Here is a 24477-nt window from a genome sequence, read left to right on the forward strand (position 1 = left end):
TCCAGTACAGTGAGATGTCAGTGAGGTAATGCTGCTGACCATCACATTCCAGGCTGCTGCAGTATATGCTGAGGGACGCACTGAGGCTTGGCACAGCCAATGTAAGGGCTTTGTGGGTTGAAGGGCTGAGACTGGATTGGAAGCCCTTCAAACAATTGACGGGAAGTAACTATAAGGGGCCACAGGAGCGGCAACTGTGCCATGTAGCAAATTAGAGAAAAAGTGGTAATGCTGCCAACTGGGACATTCCAGGCTACAGGAGTACATGTTGAGGGATGCATTGAGGCTTGGTGCAGCCAACATAGGAACTCTGTGGGGAAGAACCACAGTCCAGGTATTGAGGGGCTGAGATTGGTGGGGAAGGCCCTCCAACAAGAGAAGGAGCCACATTAGTGGCAACAGTACTATAAATTAATATCACAAGGTACAATAACAGAATGTACAAATGAATATGACATTGTGAATATTAAAAGACTGCACTATTTTCCTTTGTGCATGAATTTAACACTATGAATGTGAAAAGACCTTGCAGTATATATTCTATATATACTTTATATATATATATTCTATATATTTTTTAAATTAAAAAAAACATTGCCATTTTAAAGAGTCAGCTGGAATTGAGGTTATCCAGAGGATTTGGGGGTGGACTGGGGGTAAAAATGGGACAAATACGACGTGTAAATCTAACTGGAATGTTGGGTAGGTCAATGATAGTTGGGGAATTGTTAGTGGTGTGAAATTCACATCCTCAACTGTGGTTTTTGAATACTGCTGATTCAGAGGAGGAGTCTGTAGGTTGGTTGATACAATAAAATCCCCATGATCTGGTCCCTTTAGGGTTTGAGGATGCCAGAAATGAGAATTTTCCAGTTCACCAAGACTCACTCTTCCAATGCCAAACTAATATGCCTGCATTAAGAATGCACCATTTGAAAGACAAATTATGGTATAAAATTCCAAGTAATTTAAAAAAAAGTATTGTAGTCTTTAATTATGTAAAGTTAATTTTAATCAGATCATTTCCGTGACTCACAAAATTTAAATTCGAAGCCATTTCGCTGGCGCTGTAACAGCATTGCACGAGCCACTACGCTAACCGTGCCACCATCATTATTAATAGTCTCCCCAAGATCATAGATAAAGCCTTACTAATATACTTAATGCTAATAAACATAAAGAGTCTTACTTAGTTAGGGATAGGGAGACACTTTGGGAGAATCACCCAGCAGCGACTGGCTCTTCATCCTGGGTGCAGCCACTCAATTCCAGTGCAACTTTATTGAGACTTAATTCAAATAGCTGGAGATGTCTCCTGGCAAGCAAGTGGTGGATTTGCAGACTGACAACGAAGCACACTAATTTTAAACAGGCTTATTTTGGACTTATTTAGGATGATTTGCAAAATTTAAAAACGTTGCCTCAAAGTTAGGATTGTCTGAAACACTGGGTCTAAAATCTGACCCTTGCCAGCAAAGTCTCAACACCACTGCGATCTTTCCCACCCCACCCTAGCAACCCTAAATGTGCGGCAGTTGGACAAGAAAATCTGCAGACTCTGTAATAGTAGTTTACACAAAGATACTGGAGAAATTCAGCAAACCATGCAATGTCCTTTATGTAGCAAAGTTAAAGATACATAACCAATGTTTTAGGCCTGAACCCTTTATCAAGGTATGACCAAAAAGCAGACAGGGGCAGAGGGAGGAGCACAGGTCCACAGATAAGAGGAGAGAGGTAGATATGGGTGGGAAAGAGTAATTGGTGGATATAGATGGTTATTGCTCCATTTTATTCAGGTGCATATCTGCTTTTTGCTTGCTGAAGGGCTCAAAGCCTGAAACATTAGTTATTTCCTACTTAAAAAGTGCTGTGTGATTTGCTGAGTTTCTCCAGCATTTTTGTTTAAAAAACCCAAATATGCCAGCAGTCCATCAAAGTTGATTTAGTAAAAACAAGGTGACAAAGATAATGAATGACGCTAGGTCAGTGAATGTTTACTACATGGACTTCAGTAAGGCATTTCACAGGTTCCTTCACAGTAACCGAAGATATCTGGGATTCATTGTGATGTGGTAGATTGGATTCAAAATGGACTCATCTATGGAAGACAGAGGGTAGTGGTAATGACACGTTATTCACACCGGTTATCAGTTACATGTTCCACAAAGTGGAAGGTGGTGTGTGTGTGTGTGTGTGTGTGTGTGTGTGTGTGTGTGTGTGGGTGTGGGTGGGTGGGTGTGTGGGTGTGTGTGGGTGTGGGTGTGTGGGTGTGGGTGTGGGTGTGGGTGTGGGTGTGGGTGTGTGTGTGTGTGTGTGTGTGTGTGTGTGTGTGTGTGGGTGGGTGTGGGTGGGTGGGTGTGTGTGTGTGTGTGTGTGTGTGTGTGTGTGTGTGTGTGTGTGTGTGTGTGTGTGTCTAGTAGTAGTAAATTTCCGATTATCCAAAACTACTTTACCAAAATTGCCATCAAGGTAGGAATTAAACTTTATTTCATGCTTGAAAAACCTTCCCTTGTTCTTTGTTGTTATTTTAACCACTGATACTGAACAAGTATTATACTGATGCTATTGGGCTGGGATCAGAGCAGGGAACTTGGGCTCCAGGGAAGCTCCAGGCCTTGGGCAACAGGGAAGCTCCAGCCTTTGGGCTCCAGGGAAGCTCCGGCCCAAGGGCTCAGGTTCTCCTGCAGGGAGGTGGACAGGTTCAATGCTGGAGTTGGAAGTTGAAGCATCAGGAGGTGGTCGGGGTCCAGGTTAGAGCTTGCAACTGTGACATTGGAAGTTCCGTTGGGTCAGAGGCTGGAGCCAGGGCTGGAGTTGCCAGCCATGTTGTCGGGAGCTCCAGTGAGACGGTGGCTCAGGCCAGTGTTTGGGTCAGTGGCTGTGTTGTCAGGAGCTCCGGTGGTTTGGCTGCCGAGGCCAGGGCTGGAGTTGGCAGATGTGTGGTCGGGAACTCTGGTGAGTCAGCGCTGGGGCCATTGTTCAGCTTGGTGGATGTGGCGTTGGGATCTCCATTGGGTTGGCGGCCAGGGGCAGTGCTTGGGTCGGCATCCATGGCGTTGGGAGTTCAATTGAGTCAGCTGCCAAGGCCAGGGCTGGAGTTTCTCAGGTGGGTACTGCGACAGTGGTGGGAGGTGTTGGGGATTCGAGTGGGCATCTTGGGCACCTGGCCAGGATCTGTGACAGCATGCTCAATTGGATTTAGATCAGGTGAATGACTTCCAGAATTTTCCAGTTTTTAGCTTTGAAAATCTCTTTTGTTGCTTTAGCAGTATGTTTCGGATCATTTTCTTGCTATAGGATGAAGCGCCGTCCAATGAGTTTGGAGGCATTTGCTTGAACCTGAGCAGATAAGATTTTTATATACATCTCAGAATTCATTTTGCTTGTGCTATCAGCAATTACATCATTAATGAAGCTAAGTGTACAGAACCTGTGGCAGCCAAACATGCGCAGGGCATAACACCCTCACCACCATGTTTTACAGATCAGGTGGTATGCTGTGGATCAGCAGCCAATCTGTGGATAGACAGTTACTTTTTGCCTCCACACTTTACCCTTGCCATCAATTTGATACAGGTTAATTCTGGTCTCATCTGCGCATAAGACCTTTATCCAGAATTCTGCAGCAAACTGTAATCTGGCGATCCTGTTTCTGTGGTTTGCATCTTGCAATATTTCTGTTCAAGAAGTCTTTAGTGGACAGTAATCATCGACACATCCACACCTGGCTCCTGAAGACTGTTTCTGATCTGTCGGACAGGCATTTGAGGATTTTCTTCATAACGATGAGAAGTCTTCTGTCATCAGCAGTGGAGATCTTCCTTGGCCTACCAATCCCATTGCAATTACTGGTATTGAACTCATCGGTATGCTCTTTCTTCTTCATGGTGTTTCAAACAGTTAATTTTGGTAATCCTAAGGTTTGGACAATGTCTCTTGGTGTTTTATTCTTGTTTTTCAGCTTCATATCGGCTTATAATTGCTTCTTTGACTTTCGTCGGTACAACTCTGGACCTCATGTTGAAAAATGACAACTACAGACTCCAAAGGGGATCACAAGCTTAAAGATGGCCTCGCTCTCTTATACCTGCACCAATGAAGCAATTAAACATACCCGAGTGTTCACAAACACCTGTGAAGCTAAATGTTCCAAACATTATGGCCCCCGGAAATGAGGGAACTATGTGTAAAAATTGCTGTAATTTCTACATGGTCAATACAAAATGTATACAAATACCTTGAATAAAATCTGGAATGTGCACTTTAATTACGTGTAAATTGTTTAATTACAAATTTAAAAGTGTGGAGCAACAGGGGCAAATAGAAAAAAAAGTGCCTTTGTCTAAACATTGTAAATGATTTGGATAAAATTGTAGATGGGCTGATTGCAGTAAGTTGAGTAAGTTTGCAGACAACATTAAAAGTGATGAAAGTTTTCAAAGGATATAGTTGGAGATATGGGTGGAGAAATAGCAGATGGAGTTTAATCCACACGAGAGTGTTGCACTTTGAGACATCAAATGTAAGAGGAAAGTATAAACTATCAGTCTGCGGTCCAATTCCATAGATCTCTCAGGGTTGCCATACAGGTTGATAAGATAGTTAAGAAGACTTCAATAGTTGGGGATTGAGTTCAAAAGTAGAGAAGTTGCAGCTCCATAAAGTGATTTGACCACTTGGTATATTGATTTCATTTCTGGTCTACTCATTACAGGAAGGATGTGGAAGCTTTGCAGAGGATTCAGAGATTTACCAGGATGTTGACTGGATTGGAAAGTGTGTCTTATGAGGCAATGTTAGCAGAGCCAGAGCTTTTCGTTTTGGAGCAAAGAAGGATGAGAGATAACTTAATAGAAGTCTACAAAATTATGTGAGCCATAGATCATGGACTGCCAGCACCGTTTTCCCTGGGGCAAGAGTAGCAAACACCAGAGGGCATCTGAACAAGGTGAGAAGAGGAGTGTTTAGGGAAAACGTCAAGGTTAAGTTTTTTTTAAAAACACAGTGTAGTGGGTGCCTGGAATTCATTGGCATGGATGGTGATGGAGGCTGGTACAATAGAGACATTTAAAAGACTCTTAGACAAGCACATGGATGAAAGAAAGAGTGTTATGAGGTAAGGTAGATTTAATTTTTTGTATTTATTTTTAATCGGTTGCATAATGTCGTGGGCTAAAGGGCCTGTACTTGCTGTTATGTTCCATGCAAATGTGCAGAGGAATCTTGAGATCTAAGTCCATATGTTCTTGAAAGTGGCAACAAAATAGATAGGGTGGTATGGCAGGCTTGACTTCATTGGTCAGGGTATTGACTATAAATGTCAGCAAGTCACGTTGCAGCTGCTAAAGCTTTGGTTTTCCTGCTTGGTGACTGACAGCATAATGCCATCTTTGAAAAAAATGTGGTCAGGCCATATTTGAAGTACTGTGTACAGCTCTAGTCAACACATTACACGAAGGTGTGGAAGAGGGGTTCACCAAGATATTGCCTGGATTGGAGAGGATTAGCTATTAAGAGAAGTTGGGACAAACTTAGATTATTTTATCTGGAGTGCTGAAGGCTGAGGGATGACTTGCTGGAAATTTATAATATAATGAGAGGCATAGATAGGATAGACAGTTCTTTTCTCAGGGTAGAAATGTAAAATTGTAGAGGCCATAGCTTGAAGACAGGAGGTGAAAAGTTTAAAGGAGATATGGTAGAGTGCCTGGAGCACTCTGCCAGGCAGGGTGGTAAAAACAAATACAATAGTGACATATAAAAGGCATGTTGACAGACACATGAACATGCAGGGAATGAAAGGATCATGTGCAGGCAGATGAGATTAGTTTAATTTGGCATCATGGTTGGGTGAATGGACTGTCCCTGTACTGTATTGCTCTATGTTCTTGCCTGTAAAATTAATTAAAACAGAGGCATTTCTCCAGTTTCAAAATATCTATTTTGTTTTCAATCACACTGAGCTTCAAACTTGTGCAGGATTCCATCAAGTTCCTGAGATATTTCTTAAAATGAGTGCAGACAACAAAGGGAAAACATTCAGAGATAACATGCAAATAACAAGGCAATGTATTCTCCTGAATGGATGTGCCATGATGGATTAAATGACCTTTCTCAACCATTGCTGTTACAATGAAGTATGGAAAATTGTACCCAGAGACCTGTAAAGATTCATTTTATATAAGAAAGGTTTGATTTCCAGAATGTGATTTAAGTTGTGTGAGGCAATACAGAAATTAACTTACCACTTCTCTGTCTCCACTTGAATTCCTACCGACTGGAATTTGTTTCCATGTGTATCTGTTAAAGCTAATTGTTCTGGCCCATCGACCTAGGGGGAAAAAGAAGGAAGAATACTGTCTGTCAATCCAGATCTTTTGAAACCACATTTATGAAAATACAGTATGTGTATATTTTTCTGTCTAGTTTTCATAATTTCAGAAAGAAAGGTATTTAGCATTGATTACAAAGAAGAAATAAAGTTATGCAATGCTACCAATACATAGAAAACAAAGGCATTATTTACTTCAACATACAAGTTAGATCAGTATTGGTAAATATGAATCATCAGTCTTAATAAAATTGTAAAATAATGCTTCCATAGAATCAGTTTAAAAATGCCAGTCACTTAAGTAGTCATGATATAATAGTGAAATGTACTGTAAAATTTCAAGGTGGCAAGGAAAATCCAGTTTTGATTTATCACTGTGATCTTTGGCAAAGAATGTAAAAATTAAGCTATATACATTCAACACGTACAATTGATCAGAAGCACTTTAAGAAGTTTTAGGTTAAAGGGTGCCAGGCAATACTAAAGCTGCTTTCAGAATTGTGTACACAGAGAACTTAAGTCATTCTAAAATATCCAGACAGCGTAAAAAAAAAAGCTTCCTGTGGTGCAGTAATATTTCAGATTGTTCATGGCTTATTTAACTGAAGATATAGCAGAACTTTAGATGAATAGACTCCAGTTAGCAAATTTAAATATCTCCTTGGTCAGTGATCATGAAAATTTAGGTTATCTCTGTTAGCAAAGCTACATCTCAAACAAAAGGTCAAAAAGGTGGCATGGGTTTTTGGTTAATGTGTAATCGTCGATACTGTGATTCAGTTGCTGGAGTTTATAAGTTACGTATCATTGCAATCCTAAATCACCATGCTATTGGCTCCATAACATTGTTTAAATTGTTAAAAAGGTGTGGAGAATGAGCCAGGGAGATGGATTAGTTAACTGGTCAGTTGAAGAGTCAGCACTAGGGCAAAATTCAGAAACATCCCATTAAACAGCTTCAGTACATGATCCAGAGTAATTTGAGAATGTCTACCTCCAGTATATCAGTGAAAATTAAAGATGTCTACAACTGAGAATAAATATTTAAAAAACTTGTAAAAGCAAGATTGCCTGAATTGTTTCCTTCTGTGTTTAAAATTTCTATGATTTACATTTAACATGGAGTTAATTCATCAGATATGGTTAACATCAATATAGTGTAATTCTCTACTGAGTAATGGAACCAGAAAAATTGTCTTACATAAACATACATTTAACAACCCAGCTATATACAGACTGGATTTTCTGCATGACCGGCTCTAAACCAATGAGTAATCTAGCCTGTATTTCCTCATTCCTTTGACTAGATGTCTGAAACCTTGACTGAGATTCTCTGGAGAAGGATTGGTGGCTTAGACATATGGGCTGGGCTGATGTGATAATTTTCAAGAAAGGAAACAGATTCAAATGGTGTAATTAGAGGTTCCCCATTGCTAGTTTAGAGCCAGGAAAGAATCCTCCTCATCCAGCTCTTTCCAGTTGCTAAAGAGCTCCTCTCAGAATTATAATGTGATCTGCTCATCAAGAGACCCATGATCTAAACCAACTACAGAACAGCCCTCTTTTGAGCCTCACTAAAGTCTTTAACTCCAATATCCTGAAAGGATGGAAAATCTTTTCAAATTTAACTGTCCTCAGAAATTTACCATTCAAAGTCTGCTGCAAGAGTACATGAATGCTATGATCCAAACTATAAGATTGATATAGACCTCATGGTGGTGCAGAATGGGATGTAACAATCATGTGTCCATCACCCTTCACAACCTATTTTGCCACACCCCAATAAGCCTCTAGCTCAGTGGTTCTCAACCTTTTTATTTCCACTCACATAACTGTTTGTGTAATCCCTATGCCATCGGTGCTCTGTGATTAGTAAGGAATTGCTTAAGGTGGGATGTGAGTGGGAAGGAAAGGTTGAGAATCACTGCTCCAGACCCAATTGTTACTGAAATATTTTACTTGAGAAAAATTGTCATTGGCTCATTTCCTTTGGAGTTATGAAACCATGAATCAATTTGATAGAATTAAAACAGTGGTTTACAAAATTTTTTATTTCCACTCACACACCACCTTAAACAATCCCTTACTAATTATAGAGCACCTATACCATAGGGAATACTTAAAAGTGGTATGTGAGTGGAAAGAAAAAGGTTGAGAACCACTGCTCTAGCTGAAGGAGTGCAATTCACAGGAGGAGCAGTGAACAACTCAATGTTTGTCACCTTTAACCAGACCACGATCACCCCAATCACAGTCATCAGTTTACAATACACAGAAAATGCTTACCCATCTGTCTCACTCAAAAACTAGGCTGGCTCCAAGTCCTTACTGATGCCTTCACTGAAGAACCTGAAACCATAGATATCTGGAAGATAATAGCTCTCTAGTACCCCGTCTCCTTATCTTCAGAACCCACCTCTCAGTAATGGTAGCCATTGTCGATGAAGTTTGCCAAAGTATCCGCTCAGACTTTAGCAGATTGAGAAAAAGTTCAAAGTCAGCACCAAGCTCATAGTCTACCGGACAGATCCTTTGCGGTTCATTCATGGACAGCCCACAACTGGCAACCAAAGCTTTAGTAGCACCTCTAATGCACTCCCTTCAAAATCCTAGGCTAATTAGCATCATCATGTTCTACCTCATTGACATCATGCTTGTGCCAAAACAAGGGCTCCTGTTTTAATGTACCTTACATTTGGAATGGGATGAATTCAAAATCTATACCAATATTATGATTAATTGAATCCATGGGACCATTTAATTGGGTGTAAAAAGGGCAAGCATTTCAAGCAGGTTTCATTTTTACCAGGCAGATTAGATTACAATTGGGGTTATAACTTTCGAACCACAATTTCACAATCAATAGAAGAATTTTCACAGTGAAGGTGTACTCTATACAATGATTATCTGGTAGCTGCCAGCTCATTCACTCCAATATGAAGCAAGTGATCTTCATAGTCTTTCGAGCATCTAAACCTCCATTGTTTGGATCCTTAAAAATGTGGTTATTATTAAATTGCTATATACCTAGCAAAACGTGTTCAGTCTTGTATCAATCAATCGTAGCCTTTGGCTTCCAATGTTCTCAATATGCAAAGTAGGAGGAAGGGATAAGTGGGTGGTACTATTTACAGAACCTGGATGTTTACTGAGATCACTATAAAGATTTATTTGACATGTCTTGGTACCATAATAGATATCAATGGGATATGATGGTGTCAAGCAAGCTTTCCTTGAGATGCCAGTGATCTGAGCTGAAGTTGACCTGAAGTTGCTTCAAATATAAATGCAGAGAGGTGACATTATTAAATTTAATATTATTCTTACTACTGGTATAGTAAAAATGTTTCAGTATACTTGTATTACATTTTTCTCTCTAACATTTTTACATTGATGCTTGTCCATTTAAAAGTAATGACATCTGCACTAACTTGGAGACTATAATTAATACAAGTTGAAATGGATACCACACCTGTATTCCAACGGAAGAGCATCTGCTTTTTCTCAACACATCCCCTTTAGATTCCTCTGCTGGCAGGATTCCCTTGTCATTTGCTGGTGTGCTGTCAATGTACTGTTGATTGTTAGATGGTCCATGAACCTGTGCATTTGCAGCTTCAATAGCAGCATTTAAGGCTTTGACACTATCCAAACTTTCTGTGGAGTTACTTAATCCTGACTGGCTGTTCAGGTCACCCCTCTGGGTATGGCCGTCTAAATATGCATCTTGAGCAGATTCTGTGCTGCTCTGCGCAGTTATTGAGATGAATGGTTTAATTGTTGTCCGTGGTGGAACTGGAGGAGGATTTTTCTTATATGTAGTAATACACGATGACACTGGTCAAATAGACAAAAGCACAAAGTCAAATAAGCTCCATCTGTAAATGTAATACTGAATGTCTTCATCAAAAAGTGGAAAATTAGCAAGATTATGTCGTGATTCATCATCATCCCACTCAGACAGAACATGGACATTTATTGCTTAATAAAAAGTTTGCTGAAACATTCGACATGCAACTTAAATTGGTTCGTATGATTTGTTTTTCTACATTAGCTTATAAATATGTGGTTTCCTATATTTCAAAATTGAAAACAAAGATGTTAAGCTCCTCTCCAACCATAAACATATAATGCAGTAACATTCAGGACTACACATGACATCACTGTATGCAAAGTTGCAGAAATATTCGAGTGAAAATTAGTTAGGAAGCTCTGGATAAAGATGCTTTATATCCAAAATCTAAATTGTAAACGTTGTTAGCTTGATAGACTGCATTGAGCAGTTTTTCTATGCAGAAACCCATTTTCTCAGTGAAACCTTGAAGTAGGTTTAAGCATTCAATATGGTTGTTAAGAAGTATGGTCTTCAATCATTTCAGTCGTAAGCCCATCTTTGCAAACCTCACTTATGTCCAAGCTGTATCTAGAAATACACTTCATCCTTTGTGCTCTCTATAGCTGTTAAGGAACAAGCCAAGCATTTCAAGGAAGTCAATCATAATTAGTTATGCTAGGAATGGCTAACAATCACCTATGACTGTAGCTTTGGTATTTTAAAAGTCCTCAGCAATCTCTACAGATTTGATCCCTTAGCTCCTGATGACTGTTAGGTGGCCAATAGACTGTATACCATCAATGTGATTACCCCTTTTTGGTTCATAATTTCCACCCAGCCTGTTAAGACAGTAGTTCTTCCGTAATATCCCCCCATTGATCTGAATCTATCTGTTCCCTACCCTTGTCTGTTTTCCTTGTCAAGCATCTTGCATTAAAATAAACACAGCAAAGTTTCTGTCTCACCTCAACACTTGCTCTTCACCATCCTGCTTTGCTTCCACATACTTTCTTTGCCTTGCTCACTATCCCTAACCTTTGCAGTCCCTCTCTCTCCATCTTGGATCCCAACCATTTGCCAGAATTCTGACCTGAAACGTTGCCATTTGTTTTCTTCCACTGATGCTGTTGTGTTCCTCTATCACAGGGGTTCCCAACCTTTTTGTTCCTCTGTACCCTTTGGGCATTTTTATAGGTTCCCGTGTACCCCAAAAAATTAAGGATTAAAAAAAAACATGACATTGTGCAATCTGACTGCAGATTACAACACCATGTATTGTAGAGTAGTGGTTATTCTCTCAGATCTAATGTACTCCCTAAAAAGTGCAAATGTACCACTGGGAGTACATGTACTCCAGGTTGGGAACTCCTGCTCTATCAGATTGATTTTTACTCCAGAACCCAGCATCAGCTGTCTCTCCTGTGTCAAAGCATTATCTGCTCATTATCACTGCTAGATCTGTAGGGGACTGTCAATAGACAATAGATGCAGGAGTAGGCCATTCAGCCCTTTGAGCCAGCACTGCTTTTTGGTAAATGATTGGGCATTTACCCAAGATATTATCTGTTTCTTGCTTAACCCACTAAGAATTACCAGCAATCTCTAATTTATTTATTTGTGGAGTTTATTTGGCATGAGTTGATTGTTGAATTCTGTACATTACTGTAATCATCCTACATACAGCCAGATTACCGAAGTGATGCTGTTACAGCACCAGTTATTAGGACTTGGGTTCGAATCCCATGCTTTCTGTAAGAAGTTTGTACATTTTTCCCATGTTTGCATGGGTTTTCCCTGGGAGCTTAGGTTTCCTCCCACTGTTCAAAGTGTACCGGGGTGGGGGGGTGGGGTTGTGGGTTAATTGGGTGTAAATTGGGTGGCACGGGCTTGTGGGCCAAAATGATGCATTTCAAAAATTAAATTAGAAAAAAAAATTCATAGCCAACCTGAATTGACAGATGCTTTATAAATGTACTTTTTCCTTATCTTATGAATGATTGTATTTGCACATACCATTTCATAAGAATGTTTCAAACCACAAGCACTAAATTAAGTGGAAAAGTAAATTCTACAGAGCATGCAGGGAGACATAGATAGCTTAATTAAGTGGGCAAGGGTCTGGCAAGTGTACAATGCTGGTGATTGCAAATTGGTCATCCACTTTGGAAGGTTGATTCCAGAGATGAGTGGGTTAGCCTTTGAGGAAAGAGCAAGTCATTTGGGACTGCACTTGCTGGAATTCAGAAGAATGAGAGGGAATCGTATGGAAATATATAAAATTAAGAAAGGTGTACATACATACACAAGGTAGAGGGAGGAATGCGGTTTTCTCTGGTTAGTGAGTCTAGAACTTGTCAAGATTTTCAGGAGCAGATTTAGAATGGAGATGAGGAGGAACCTTTTCTTACAGAGTAATGAATCTGTGGAATTTTCTGTCAAAGGAAGCAATACATGCTATCTATTCAATATATTTAAGACACAGTTAAATTGATTTTTGCATTATTGGGGAATTAAGTGTTATGGGGAAGACTTACCTCCTGTCTTTGAGTCTATGGCTCTCCCCCCACCATTTTGTTTGGGTGCTTGCCTACATTTTTTTATACCTTGATGAAGGGCTCAAGCCTGAAACATTGGTTATGTACATTTAGCTTTGCTCAAGCTTTGTTGGGACCAAGGAAAACTGCCTCAGGACCTTCGTGATGCCACCATCATCACCCTGTACAAAAACAAAGGCGAGAAATCAGACTGCTCAAACTACAGGGGAATCACGCTGCTCTCCATTGCAGGCAAAATCTTCGCTAGGATTCTCCTAAATAGAATAATACCTAGTGTCGCTGAGAATATTCTCCCAGAATCACAGTGCGGCTTTCGCGCAAACAGAGGAACTACTGACATGGTCTTTGCCCTCAGACAGCTCCAAGAAAAGTGCAGAGAACAAAACAAAGGATTTTACATCACCTTTGTTGACCTCACCAAAGCCTTCGACACCGTGAGCAGGAAAGGGCTTTGGCAAATACTAGAGTGCATCGGATGCCCCCCAAAGTTCCTCAACATGGTTATCCAACTGCACGAAAACCAAGAAGGTCGGGTCAGATACAGCAATGAGCTCTCTGAACCCTTCTCCATTAACAATGGCGTGAAGCAAGGCTGTGTTCTCGCACCAACCCTCTTTTCAATCTTCTTCAGCATGATGCTGAACCAAGCCATGAAAGACCTCAACAATGAAGACGCTGTTTACATCCGGTACCGCACGGATGGCAGTCTCTTCAATCTGAGGCGCCTGCAAGCTCACACGAAGACACAAGAGAAGCTTGTCCGTGAACTACTCTTTGCAGACGATGCCACTTTAGTTGCCCATTCAGAGCCAGCTCTTCAGCGCTTGACGTCCTGTTTTGCGGAAACTGCCAAAATGTTTGGCCTGGAAGTCAGCCTGAAGAAAACTGAGGTCCTCCATCAGCCAGCTCCCCACCATGACTACCAGCCCCCCCACATCTCCATCGGGCACACAAAACTCAAAACGGTCAACCAGTTTACCTATCTCGGCTGCACCATTTCATCAGATGCAAGGATTCACAATGAGATAGACAACAGACTCGCCAAGGCAAATAGTGCCTTTGGAAGACTACACAAAAGAGTCTGGAAAAACAACCAACTGAAAAACCTCACAAAGATAAGCGTATACAGAGCCGTTGTCATACCCACACTCCTGTTTGGCTCCGAATCATGGGTCCTCTACCGGCATCACCTACGGCTCCTAGAACGCTTCCACCAGCGTTGTCTCTGCTCCATCCTCAACATTCATTGGAGCGCTTTCAATCCTAACGTCAAAGTACTCGAGATGGCAGAGGTCGACACCATCGAGTCCATGCTGCTGAAGATCCAGCTGCGCTGGGTGGGTCACGTCTCCAGAATGGAGGACCATCGCCTTCCCAAGATCGTGTTATATGGCGAGCTCTCCACTGGCCACCGTGACAGAGGTGCACCAAAGAAAAGGTACAAGGACTGCCTAAAGAAATCTCTAGGTGCCTGCCACATTGACCACTGCCAGTGGGCTGATATCGCCTCAAACCGTGCATCTTGGCGCCTCACAGTTTGGCAGGCAGCAACCTCCTTTGAAGAAGACCGCAGAGCCCACTTCACTGACAAAAGGCAAAGGAGGAAAAACCCAACACCCAACCCCAACCAACCAATTTTCCCCTGCAACCGTGTCTGCCTGTCCCGCATCGGACTTGTCAGCCACCAACGAGCCTGCAGCTGACGTGGACATTTACCCCCTCCATAAATCTTCGTCCGCGAAGCCAAGCCAAAGAGAGAAGAATAAAGTACACTGTTTGACCTGCTGGGTTTCTCCGGCATGGAATTTATACTTTAACCATGGTGTCCGCAGACCTTCATGTTTTACCTTCATGTCGGTGTACTCCACCCATGGCTAGATCAACCATGATCTTATTGTATGGCAGAGCAGGCTTGATGGGAAAGATGGCCTGTTCCTATTTCTTTTGTTTTTATGCTTTTATTGTCTTGTAAGTGGATTTATTGCAAGGCAAATGAGAACCAAATCTCCTGGATCAATGTTTCCCAACCAACAAATAAGATTTATGTATATATTTTTGGGGGTATTGGTTGGCAAAGATATGGGGAGAATTTTTTGCTTTTTGTCAGATGGTGCAATTTCATCATTCATGTCCACTTCTCAAATACACAAGTTTTATATCTCAATGGAAAGGCAGGTTACAATAAAGAGGTAGCACCCTATCAGTAAATGAGAGCTTAGATTCTGTGACCAAGCTCAGAATGGGAATCAGTGCAAGTTCTTCCAATGAACCAAAATAATATTAAATTGAATAGGTTTTTCTTTTTGGATTTAATAATAGCTTATTACATTTCCCCCACAGGTTGTCAAATATTTCATGAACAGTCACATTAAATACTCACGGTTCTTCCAGCAACAACATTTTGTTTATTGTGAAGAGTTTTGCAGAAAAAAATGCGAGGAACATTAATGAATAGGAAGGCAGTCTACAGAACAGGCAAGAGGCCAGTCTTATTTTCAAGACGAGGTGGGGGGGGGGGGGGGTGTGCTTCCCACTTAGAAAGTCCATTTGGAAAGTATCCTGGCACTACTTGTTTATGTAGCAGGGAGAGGGAGCTCGGGAATGTAAAATGGAAAGGAGAGGTGGGGTGGTGAGAGAAGTCTGGAACATGTTTTTCTTCTCCACAAAAAGTAATTTCCTTCCTACTCTGTAACCACCCCTATTTCTTGTGAGACAGGTTTTATTGAACATGGCTGAAGTGCATTCCACCAGGAATGGCATTAAAATGCTTTTTGGCTTCTATGTCCATTATTCAGCCTTAATTTATATGTACAGTATTCATGGAACACCAGCCAGGTGGAGGAAGTTAAAATCCCCTTTGAAGTGTCAATTAATTAACTTGCGTGTTTACACTTTAATTTCCCACAGAATGACATGAGAAATTTGCATTTGATCATCTGAAGATTTTATTAACAAGAAAACCTGAGATTACTCGTAGAGTTAATGTACAATCTTTAGCAAATAAACTGGCGAACTCTGCATCAGATTGCAGCAGCAGAGGGGCATCACAGATTGCTGTGTGATGTGTTTCACTGGAATGGGAATGAATGAGAGGATTCCAGACATAGCACTGCAGACTGAGAAACTGGCGTCAGGTAAAGGCAGAGGCGGTGGTGTTTGTTTCATCATCAATTCATCATGGTGCAAAACATGATAGTTATGTCCCAGTCCTGCTCCCTTGACTTGGAACATCTGAGGATCAATTGTCATCCATTCTATCTTCTGATGGAGTTCTCTGCCATCATCCTGGTTGCCGTCTACATTACCGCCACTTGCTAACATCTGGCTTGCACTTGAGGGACCGAGCTCTGTAATCAGCAGCTATGAGACTACACCCTGATGCCTTCCCTATCATTATAGGGGACTTCAACCAGGCCAGCCTGAAGAAGTCCTTGACAAACTAGCATCAACATATTACCTGCGGAACCAGAGGAGACACTGGGACACCATCATCAAGAACGCCCACTGAACCATCCCACACCTGTACTTCGGCAAGTCTGATCACCTGGCTGTACGTCTTCTCTCAGTGTTTAAGCAGAGACTGAGGACTACAGCACAAGTGGTGAAGACAATGAAAGTATTGTCGAGGGAGGCCAAAGAGCGCTTGCAGGACTGCTTTGAGTTGGGGGACTGGACCATATTCAAGGATTAATCTTTAAACTTGAATGAATATGCCACAGCTGTCACCGACTTCATCAGGACCTGTGTGGATGAGTGTATGCCCACGCACGCATACCATGAGTACCCCAATCAAAAGCTGCAGTTGAAACAAAGGATTTGTGACTTGCTGATGGCTAAGTCAATAGTGTTTGAGATGATGATCCATATCTTTATAGGAAGTCCGTGTACAAACTACGAAATGCTATCTTAACAGCAAAGAGGCGGTTCTGAGTGAAACTAGAAACAGAATCAGATACTCGCCACTATGGCAGGGGTTACACCCTACAAGGCAAAGCCCAACATCATACATGGCTGTGATGCATCACTCCCCGAGGTGCTGATTATCTTTAATGCTCATTTTGAAAATGAGAATTCAATGGTACCAATGAGAATCCCCGCACAGAAGCTGGTGATACACGCATATCTCAGAATCCAACATTAGAACATCTTTCAAGAGGGTGAACCCTCGCAAGGCATCAGGCTCTGATGGTGTATCTGGCAGGGTACAGCCCAAAGAGCATTTTCAGCCTCTTATTGCTGCAGTCAGAGGTTCCCACTTGTTTCAAAAGGGCATCGATCATGAAAAGCAGAATGAATTGCTTCAATGACAATCGTCCAGTAGCACTCACATCTAACTGTGATGAAATGCTTGAAAGATTGTTCATGGCCAGAATTAACTTGTACTCACTATAATTTGCCACAGCAGATGCAATATCACTGGCTCTCCACTTTTATACCAAGGGTATCACTTAAAACCAACATTTTTAATAGAAATTCCAGGGGTCATCCTATACCCGACATCTTATGCAACAACATATATGGTATGTTGCAATTTTTTAAAATAAGTGCACCGTGGAGACCATTCTACTGGTTGCATCACTGTCTGGCATGGAGGTGCTAATCCTCATAACAGGAAAGGCTACAGACATTTGCCTTCACTCCATTTAGGACATCTTTAAAAGGTGACATCTCAAGAAAGCAGCCTCTATCATCAAGGACCCTTGCCATCCAGGCCATTCCCTTTTTACTCAGGAAGGAGGTATAGGAGTCTGAAGATACTCAACGTTACAAAAAAAACCCAGCTTCTTCCCCTTCACCATCAGATTTCTGAATGGACAATGAACACTTTTTTTCTTTTTTTGCACTGTTTTAAAAAAAATATTGTATTTACAGAACTGTAATTCGTAGCAATTTTGCAGATTTAATGCACAATACTGCTGCCACAAAACAACAAATTTCCTGACACATTCTTGACAATAAACTCAATTCTGATTCCGATTCCTTCAAAGTGAACCAACACTTCACCTGTGAATCTGTGAGGGTCATTTACTGCATCTGGTGATCCAGATGCAGCTTCCTCTACATCGGGAAAACGGGACAACGCTTGGTTCAGCACCTTCATTCTGCCCACAACTACAATGACCTTACAGTAGCAAACCACTTCATTTCCACACCCCAGTGCCACACTGACGTGTTTGTCAGTGCCTTCAGGTACTGCCAGGTTGAGGCCACCTGCACTCTGGAGGAACAATACCTCATATTTCGTCTTGGCAGTCTCCAACCAGAAGGCATCAATATCGTCTTCTCCAATTGTTATTAATTCTCCTCTGGTCCCTCTCTTTTCCTCATCTGCCTGTATCCTTTTCTCTAGCTGCCCACAGCCTTCTGCTAGTGTAGACCCTGGAGATTGGGAAGCAGAGAGGCAGCACTACTCTGTAGGGTCCTACTTCCTGATCGTGATGCTCCATAGAGGATTTAAACAGGATGTTAAAGAAGCAAGACTGTGCTTTTTTTTTAAAACAAAAACCTTGTAACCACAGAGGTCTGGTTTAAGATAGTGATACTTGTGCTGGGCTGCTCACCACAGTGGGTGGGGCTAGATTCCAGGGGAGCAGCAGACCAGTGCTGGGCACCAGAAATGGGAAAATACTCCCCTGTTGAGAAGGATAAGCTAAAATTCGACCATTCAGGAAGGTGATCATGGCAGTAGACCAGGAAGGGGTTCAGCAGCTGAAGGATCCACGCAGGCTGGGGCTGTTGGTGACTTGTGGTTAAAGGGCTTGCACCTATCTGTGGACTGCTGGAGACTGGTATTGGAACCGTGATTCAAGAGGTTCCTGAGGGCAAGGGCTCAGGTACTGAAAGCTTCCTGATTGAAGGATTGGATCTGGCATTCGGGATGCCTATGAATTCAACAGGAGCCTCTGAGGCTGCAAAGGTTGCAAAAGCATTGGAGATGAATCCAGGGACTTTCAATTTCTCCGAAAGAATTCTCTTTTGCTTCTATATCTCTCATTATTGGGGACACTGGGCAATGTTAATGGCAACTCGTTGTTTCCCTTACAACATGAAAAATTAATTTAATTTCATGTATATTACATTTTTTGGGGTATTAATAACCATAAAAGGAATTTTGAATCTTTCAGACCTCTTCCCTCCCAATTACTTCTTAGCTCCCACCTGCATCAACCTTTTACCTCGTTGACCTGTCTTCCTCCCCCTTACCCCTTTCACCTTTTTGCTTCCACTTAACTCTCAGCACTTCTGAAGAGGGGCTCAGGATGAAAACGTTGAGTATCATTTACATTCTATGGCTGCTGCCTGACCTGGTGTGTATCTCCAGGATTTTCCAGGTCTCCTGGAGTGGAGTGCTTCTTGATGGGGCTGTTACTTTGTATTTGAAGTAGTGTGCTTCATTTGTTTCTCCACTGGAAGGCACTCATTTCGATCTCCAGGGACAGGTGACCACAGAGGAAATGCATAATTATGTTGTATAGATAACGCAGATTGTAATTGAATATGAAAATATTCAATTTTTGTGAATGCAGCTTTTCCAGGAATGGTTTTACTTTGCTTCTGGAGGAAAATGGAGATATTTCTGGAGTTAGGATGCACAAACTGAAGCCTATTCATGGCTGACGTGGAAGAGCAGATGACAAATTCAGGATAAGATGGTGGGGAACTTGGAAGTAGGTAGCCTCCTTCCCTGTGACTCAGCCAGTATAGGCCTTGACCAGTTTAAATTCCAGCATCATTTTAATGCTGCAAAATTGTCTCTTTCTGGAACCAGAAGGTGTAACTTAGTTTTGAATACTACTATGTTTGGCCCAGCAGGTTGGAACAGAAATGGAAGGGCAGGAGCGAGCTGTTTGTCCCTTTGAGCCTGCCATTCAATATGATTATGGCCCATTTTCCAACTCAATCCCTATAGTCTTTGATGCCTTTTGTGTTTCAAAATTTATCTCCTCCTTAAGTATATTCAGCAACTTGCCTCCACAATATTCTGCAGAACCACATTCACCACCATTTAAATGAAAAAAATTCCCTTAATTTCAGTAATAAATCTCTCATCCTGCAACCAGATGGTGTGACTCCGCCCCCCTCCCCATCCTCCCTCACCTTGTTCCAGCCAGTGGAAACATCCTCCTGACCATCTACCTGGCTCTGTCAGAATTATATGAATTTCATTTAGATCCCCTCTTATTCTATTAACAAACTACTCAACTTAATCTGTTCTGGATGTTGGATCAAGCTTAGCAGTTAGGAAAATGTATTGGGTCTATCCCAGTGTTTTGTAATGGGCATTGAGTAAAGCCAAACAAAATGAAATGAGTATTGGATGAGGCACATGAACATGTCAAGATCTCAACGGAGGAACTCAGTGGGTCAGGCAGCATCTGTGTGTAAAAATGGTCAGTCAACATTTCAGATCAGGATTCTTTATTGAGTGATATCAATGATATCAAGGAGCAAACAAAGGGAGATAGGGAATTGAACAGAAGGGGAGAAAGATGGAGAAACTGACAGAGGGAGAGATGACTAGGAGGGGGAAGGTTAGATAGAAAAGTAAGAATGAAACAACCGTGCACAACAGAACCAGAGAGAGCTGGCAGGGGGAGGGGGGAAAAGAATGGTTACCTAAAAGTAAAAAAAAATCAATGTTCATACTGTTGGGTTTAAGACTCTCCAGGAGAAATATAATGTGCTGTACCTCAAGTTACATTTGGCTTCATCCTGGCAATATATGAGGACAGGCATATCAGTGTGGGAATAGTGATGAAGTGGTTGGCTCCTGGGATATGAAATTTAGACCTATGGGCAGAGTGTTCAGTGAAGAAGCTACCCCATCTACATTTACTCTCACTGATGAGAGAGTGCAGTAGATTAGGTTGCATGACATGCCTACCTCACCAAAAAGTTGTTTGTGGTCTTGGATGGAGGTGAGGGAGAGATGTAGGGACAGGTTTTACATGTTTTATGATTACAGCAGGGTATGTTTAAGGATGGGAGAGGGAGGAAAGAGTGGACTGGGGAGTCTCAGAGAGACTGATCTCTGGAAAAGTGGAGAAGAGTGGAGATGGGAAGATATGGCTGGTGCTGGGATCACACTGAAGTTGACAGAAATGTCAGATGTGGAGGCTGATGGGGTGGAAAATGAAGATCAAAGGCATTCTGTCCTTGTTTTGCCTGTGGGAGGTGGGGTGAAGGTGGAAGAATGAGAAATAGAGGAGATACGGGTGTGGACATCTATTGAGAGCACAACTATTTCAAACACATTGACCCCCATAGTTACCTGGATTTCACTTCTTCCACCCTGTCTCTTGTAAGGATGAAATCCCTTTCTCCCAATTCCTTTGGTTCTGCTGCATCAGATTCCAGGATGAGACCTTCCACTCCAGACATCCAAAATGTTCTCTTTCATTTATAAATGGGGATTCCCCCTTACAGTTCTTGATAAAGCCCATAACTGTATCACTTCCATTTCTTGGGCTTCCACCCTCCCTCCAGCCAGAACAAGGTCAGAGTATCTTTGATCCTCGCTTTCCACTCTTCCCATTTCAATCTCAATATAGAGAACTGAAACATTGACTATTTCTACCCATGGATGATGCCTGACCCACTAAGTTCTTCCATCATTTGTTCAAGATTCCAGCATCTGCTGTCTTTTTGTTTCTCTGTGTCACTCTATGGATTTAATCCAGATGGGATGTGGCATCAATGTACTGAGATTTCCATACACAATTATCCCAATGCAACCAGTTCCCCAACCCTGTACCCGATCAGCTAAGAAAACAGGAGGTGAGTGTGGTGTCACGATAATATCCTATTCCTGCTAACCCATCATGGGTGTCGGTAAGATTGAAAACGAATCTGTTACTGATTTTCAAGGGACTCATGGTGTTGAAAATGAGAAGCAGAGCTTATTATGCTGGCCACACACAGACATGGTTGTGTGTCATTCAGTAATGCATACAAATCTTCAATTTGGTTCTAGGCCCCAGAGCCAGATTGAACAGCTGCAGTCTGAAGCAAGTTATTACAGGTCTTTTGTGTTGTGTGAGATGTTGCTGTCTTCATACAAGCAGCAAGTCTGAAAACCACCTCAGGCTTTTTTAAAACCAGAAATCATGAGGGCTGCCCCACCTTGCTCAAAAACAAAGCTGCAGACATCCAAACTTGTCAAATTCCTCTTATTCCCAATGACAGCTAATTCTAATGTGCTTCGTGTATACACACTTTTCTCCATCAATGAAAATGAAGAAATTCATCTCCATTATATTTGCTTGGTTTAAAAATCAATAATGCACATCCATTGCTCCACAAACAAACACAAAATTATGTCTTTTTTTTCTTTTTGGCTTGGCTTCGCGGACGAAGATTTATATACTTTGTGAATATTTATCCAACCTTTCACATGTATTATCTCTTTTTTCCAATTTATAACAATGTGGCAAGTTAGTTTGTACTAGTGCAGTTAGTGTATCTTACGTAAAAACAGACAGAAATGTGGGACGAACTTGGCCGGTCTTGCAGCATCCATAGGAGATAAAGAAAGATTGCCAATGTTTCGGGCCAGACTTTCTTCAAGGAATAAGCAAAGAACAGGATGGCGTTTGACTTCCCCCATCATCACATTCTTCCTGCATCACATTTCTGAGTCCTGTCAGAATTTTATGTTTCTATGAGATCCCCTCTCATTCTTCTAAATTCCAATGAGCATAACTAGTCTATACACTCTTTTCTTAATCTTCAGTCCTGGTCAAGCATGGCTGTATCCCTTCTGATTTTTTTCCATCTTTCTTGCCACAATGTTCTACCTTACCTCCAACAGGCTTCCTGATGGACTGGATTTAGTCTTCAGAATAATGAGGGAATGTTCAACCTATTTACGTTCCGTACCAGAACCAAGGTCACACTAGCTTCAGTCATTGCAATATCACACTGATGCTCTCAGTTTGCCAGTGTATATCCAGAGGCTGAGCTGCAAATCATTGTCAATTCATTCACTGAAGCATGAAAAATAGTTATTATACCAAGCATCCGTAAAACAGATCATCTACCATCTACAGTACCTCTTAAGTTTATTGACATCTGATTCTACAAGAACAACCCAATGAAACAGCGTTCCCCAGTCCTTGGTGCAAAACACCAGATATAACACACAACCAGACAATCATATGCAGGACAAGTATTTTATCTATACCAATAAATAAATACATTTTGAGTTATACATATGCGATTCTCAGATGTTTAATGTGAGCAGAGTTCCTTTGGTTGCTCACTGCCTGTGTGAAGAAGCTGTTCCTCAGCCTGGTGGTGCTGGCTCTGATACTCCTGTATCTCTTCCCCAAAGGGAGCAGCTGAAAGATGCTGCGTGCAGGGTGGAAAGGGTCTTCAATTATTTTGCGTGCCCTCTTCAGACAACAATGCTAGTAGATCACGTCAATTGGGGTGGGGAGAGAGACGCCAGTGATGGTCCTGTGGATTGACCGCAGTTCGGTTTTTTTCCAGCAACCATACCATACTGTGATGCAGCCGGCCAGAGCTCCTATAGAAGGTTGGCCAGTAGCCTTTCCCACTTCAGTATTCTCAGGAAGTGCAGTGTCTGTTGTGCCTTCCTGACAAATGAGGAGATGTTGAGTGTCTATGATAGGTCACGACTTAAGTAAACTCCAAGGAATTTAATGCTCTCTACTCTCTACTACAGAGTTGTTGATGTGTAGTGGAGGGTGGTCATTCCTGGTCCTCTGTTGTGTGACTCATCATTGTTGCTGACAAGGTCAACTACTCTTGTGTCATCTGCAAACTGTTGGAGCTGGATCTGGTAATGCTGGATCTGGTTAAGTAGCATGAACAGGAGTCATCTGAGCATGCAGCCCTGTCAGGAAGTCCAGGATCCAATTACAGAGAGGTGTGTTGAGTCCCATCGAAGACAGCTTCTCCACCAGCCTCTGGGAAATAATCGTATTAAATACAGAGCTGAAATCGATGAACAACAGTCTTTGGAATGGTCTCTTTGAAATGGGTCCAGCATCTCTAGGAGGTGAAGTTTGATGCATTCCATCATCATGTGCTAGAAGCATTTCATAATGGTGGATGTCAGTGCCACAGGGCAGTAGTCATTGAGGCCTGTTATTGTCACCCTCTTGGGTACCAGGATGATAGCAGCTGTCTTGAACACTGTGAGAATGATGGACTGATGCAGTGAGGTTGAAGATGTCCATGGAGATCTCTGTCAAGTGGTCTGTGCAGTCCTTCAGTTCCCAACCAGGTAGTGGCTTTACCTTGGATAGAGCTCTTCTCACCCCGGCCGCAACTATGCAAGGGGCCCATTCATCCGGTGGGGAAATAGAGCTTTCTTTGGCATCATCCTGTTCTTCTCATCAAAGCGTGCATAGAAGGCGTTCAGTCTGTCTGAAAAGGAGGCGTAATTGTCCTTAATTTGCAAGGTTGACTTGTGATTCGCTATAGTCTTGATCCCTTGCCACATGCACCTTGTGTTGCTGGTGTCGCATAGCTGTTTGTGGGTCTTCTGCGTGTACCCTCTCTTTGCCTTCCAGATTGAACTGGAGAGTTCAGCCTTGGCAGAAACAGCTCCAGTCTGTAGTCTCAAAGCAATCGTGCAGCACAGCTATGGCACCCGCCCCACCCCAACCATGTTCTGATCTCCCTGTGAATTGACCTAGTTTGCTTTGCCAGCAATCTGTATGCTGGGGTTAGCAGTATAGATATGCGATCCAAGTAACCAATGTGAGGATGAGGTGCAGCCTTGT

General features: G+C 41.9%; 1 protein-coding gene across 14 annotated transcripts in view; it reads right to left on the reverse strand.

Moving 5' to 3' along the window:
• The window catches only part of dlgap1a (discs, large (Drosophila) homolog-associated protein 1a), a 615703-nt gene that overhangs the window by 56787 nt on the left and 534439 nt on the right, over nucleotides 1–24477 (reverse strand). For all 14 annotated transcript variants that reach the window (XM_069921771.1, XM_069921770.1, XM_069921766.1 and 11 more), the window contains 2 exons: nucleotides 9807–10171; nucleotides 6249–6334 (listed from right to left, as the gene is read on the reverse strand). In XM_069921771.1, the coding sequence (XP_069777872.1) occupies nucleotides 6249–6334; nucleotides 9807–10171 (451 nt within the window). The remainder of the gene's footprint in view (nucleotides 1–6248; nucleotides 6335–9806; nucleotides 10172–24477) is intronic.

The sequence above is a fragment of the Narcine bancroftii genome, chromosome 2 (assembly GCF_036971445.1).
Source record: "Narcine bancroftii isolate sNarBan1 chromosome 2, sNarBan1.hap1, whole genome shotgun sequence".
Classification (NCBI taxonomy): Eukaryota; Metazoa; Chordata; class Chondrichthyes; order Torpediniformes; family Narcinidae; genus Narcine; species Narcine bancroftii.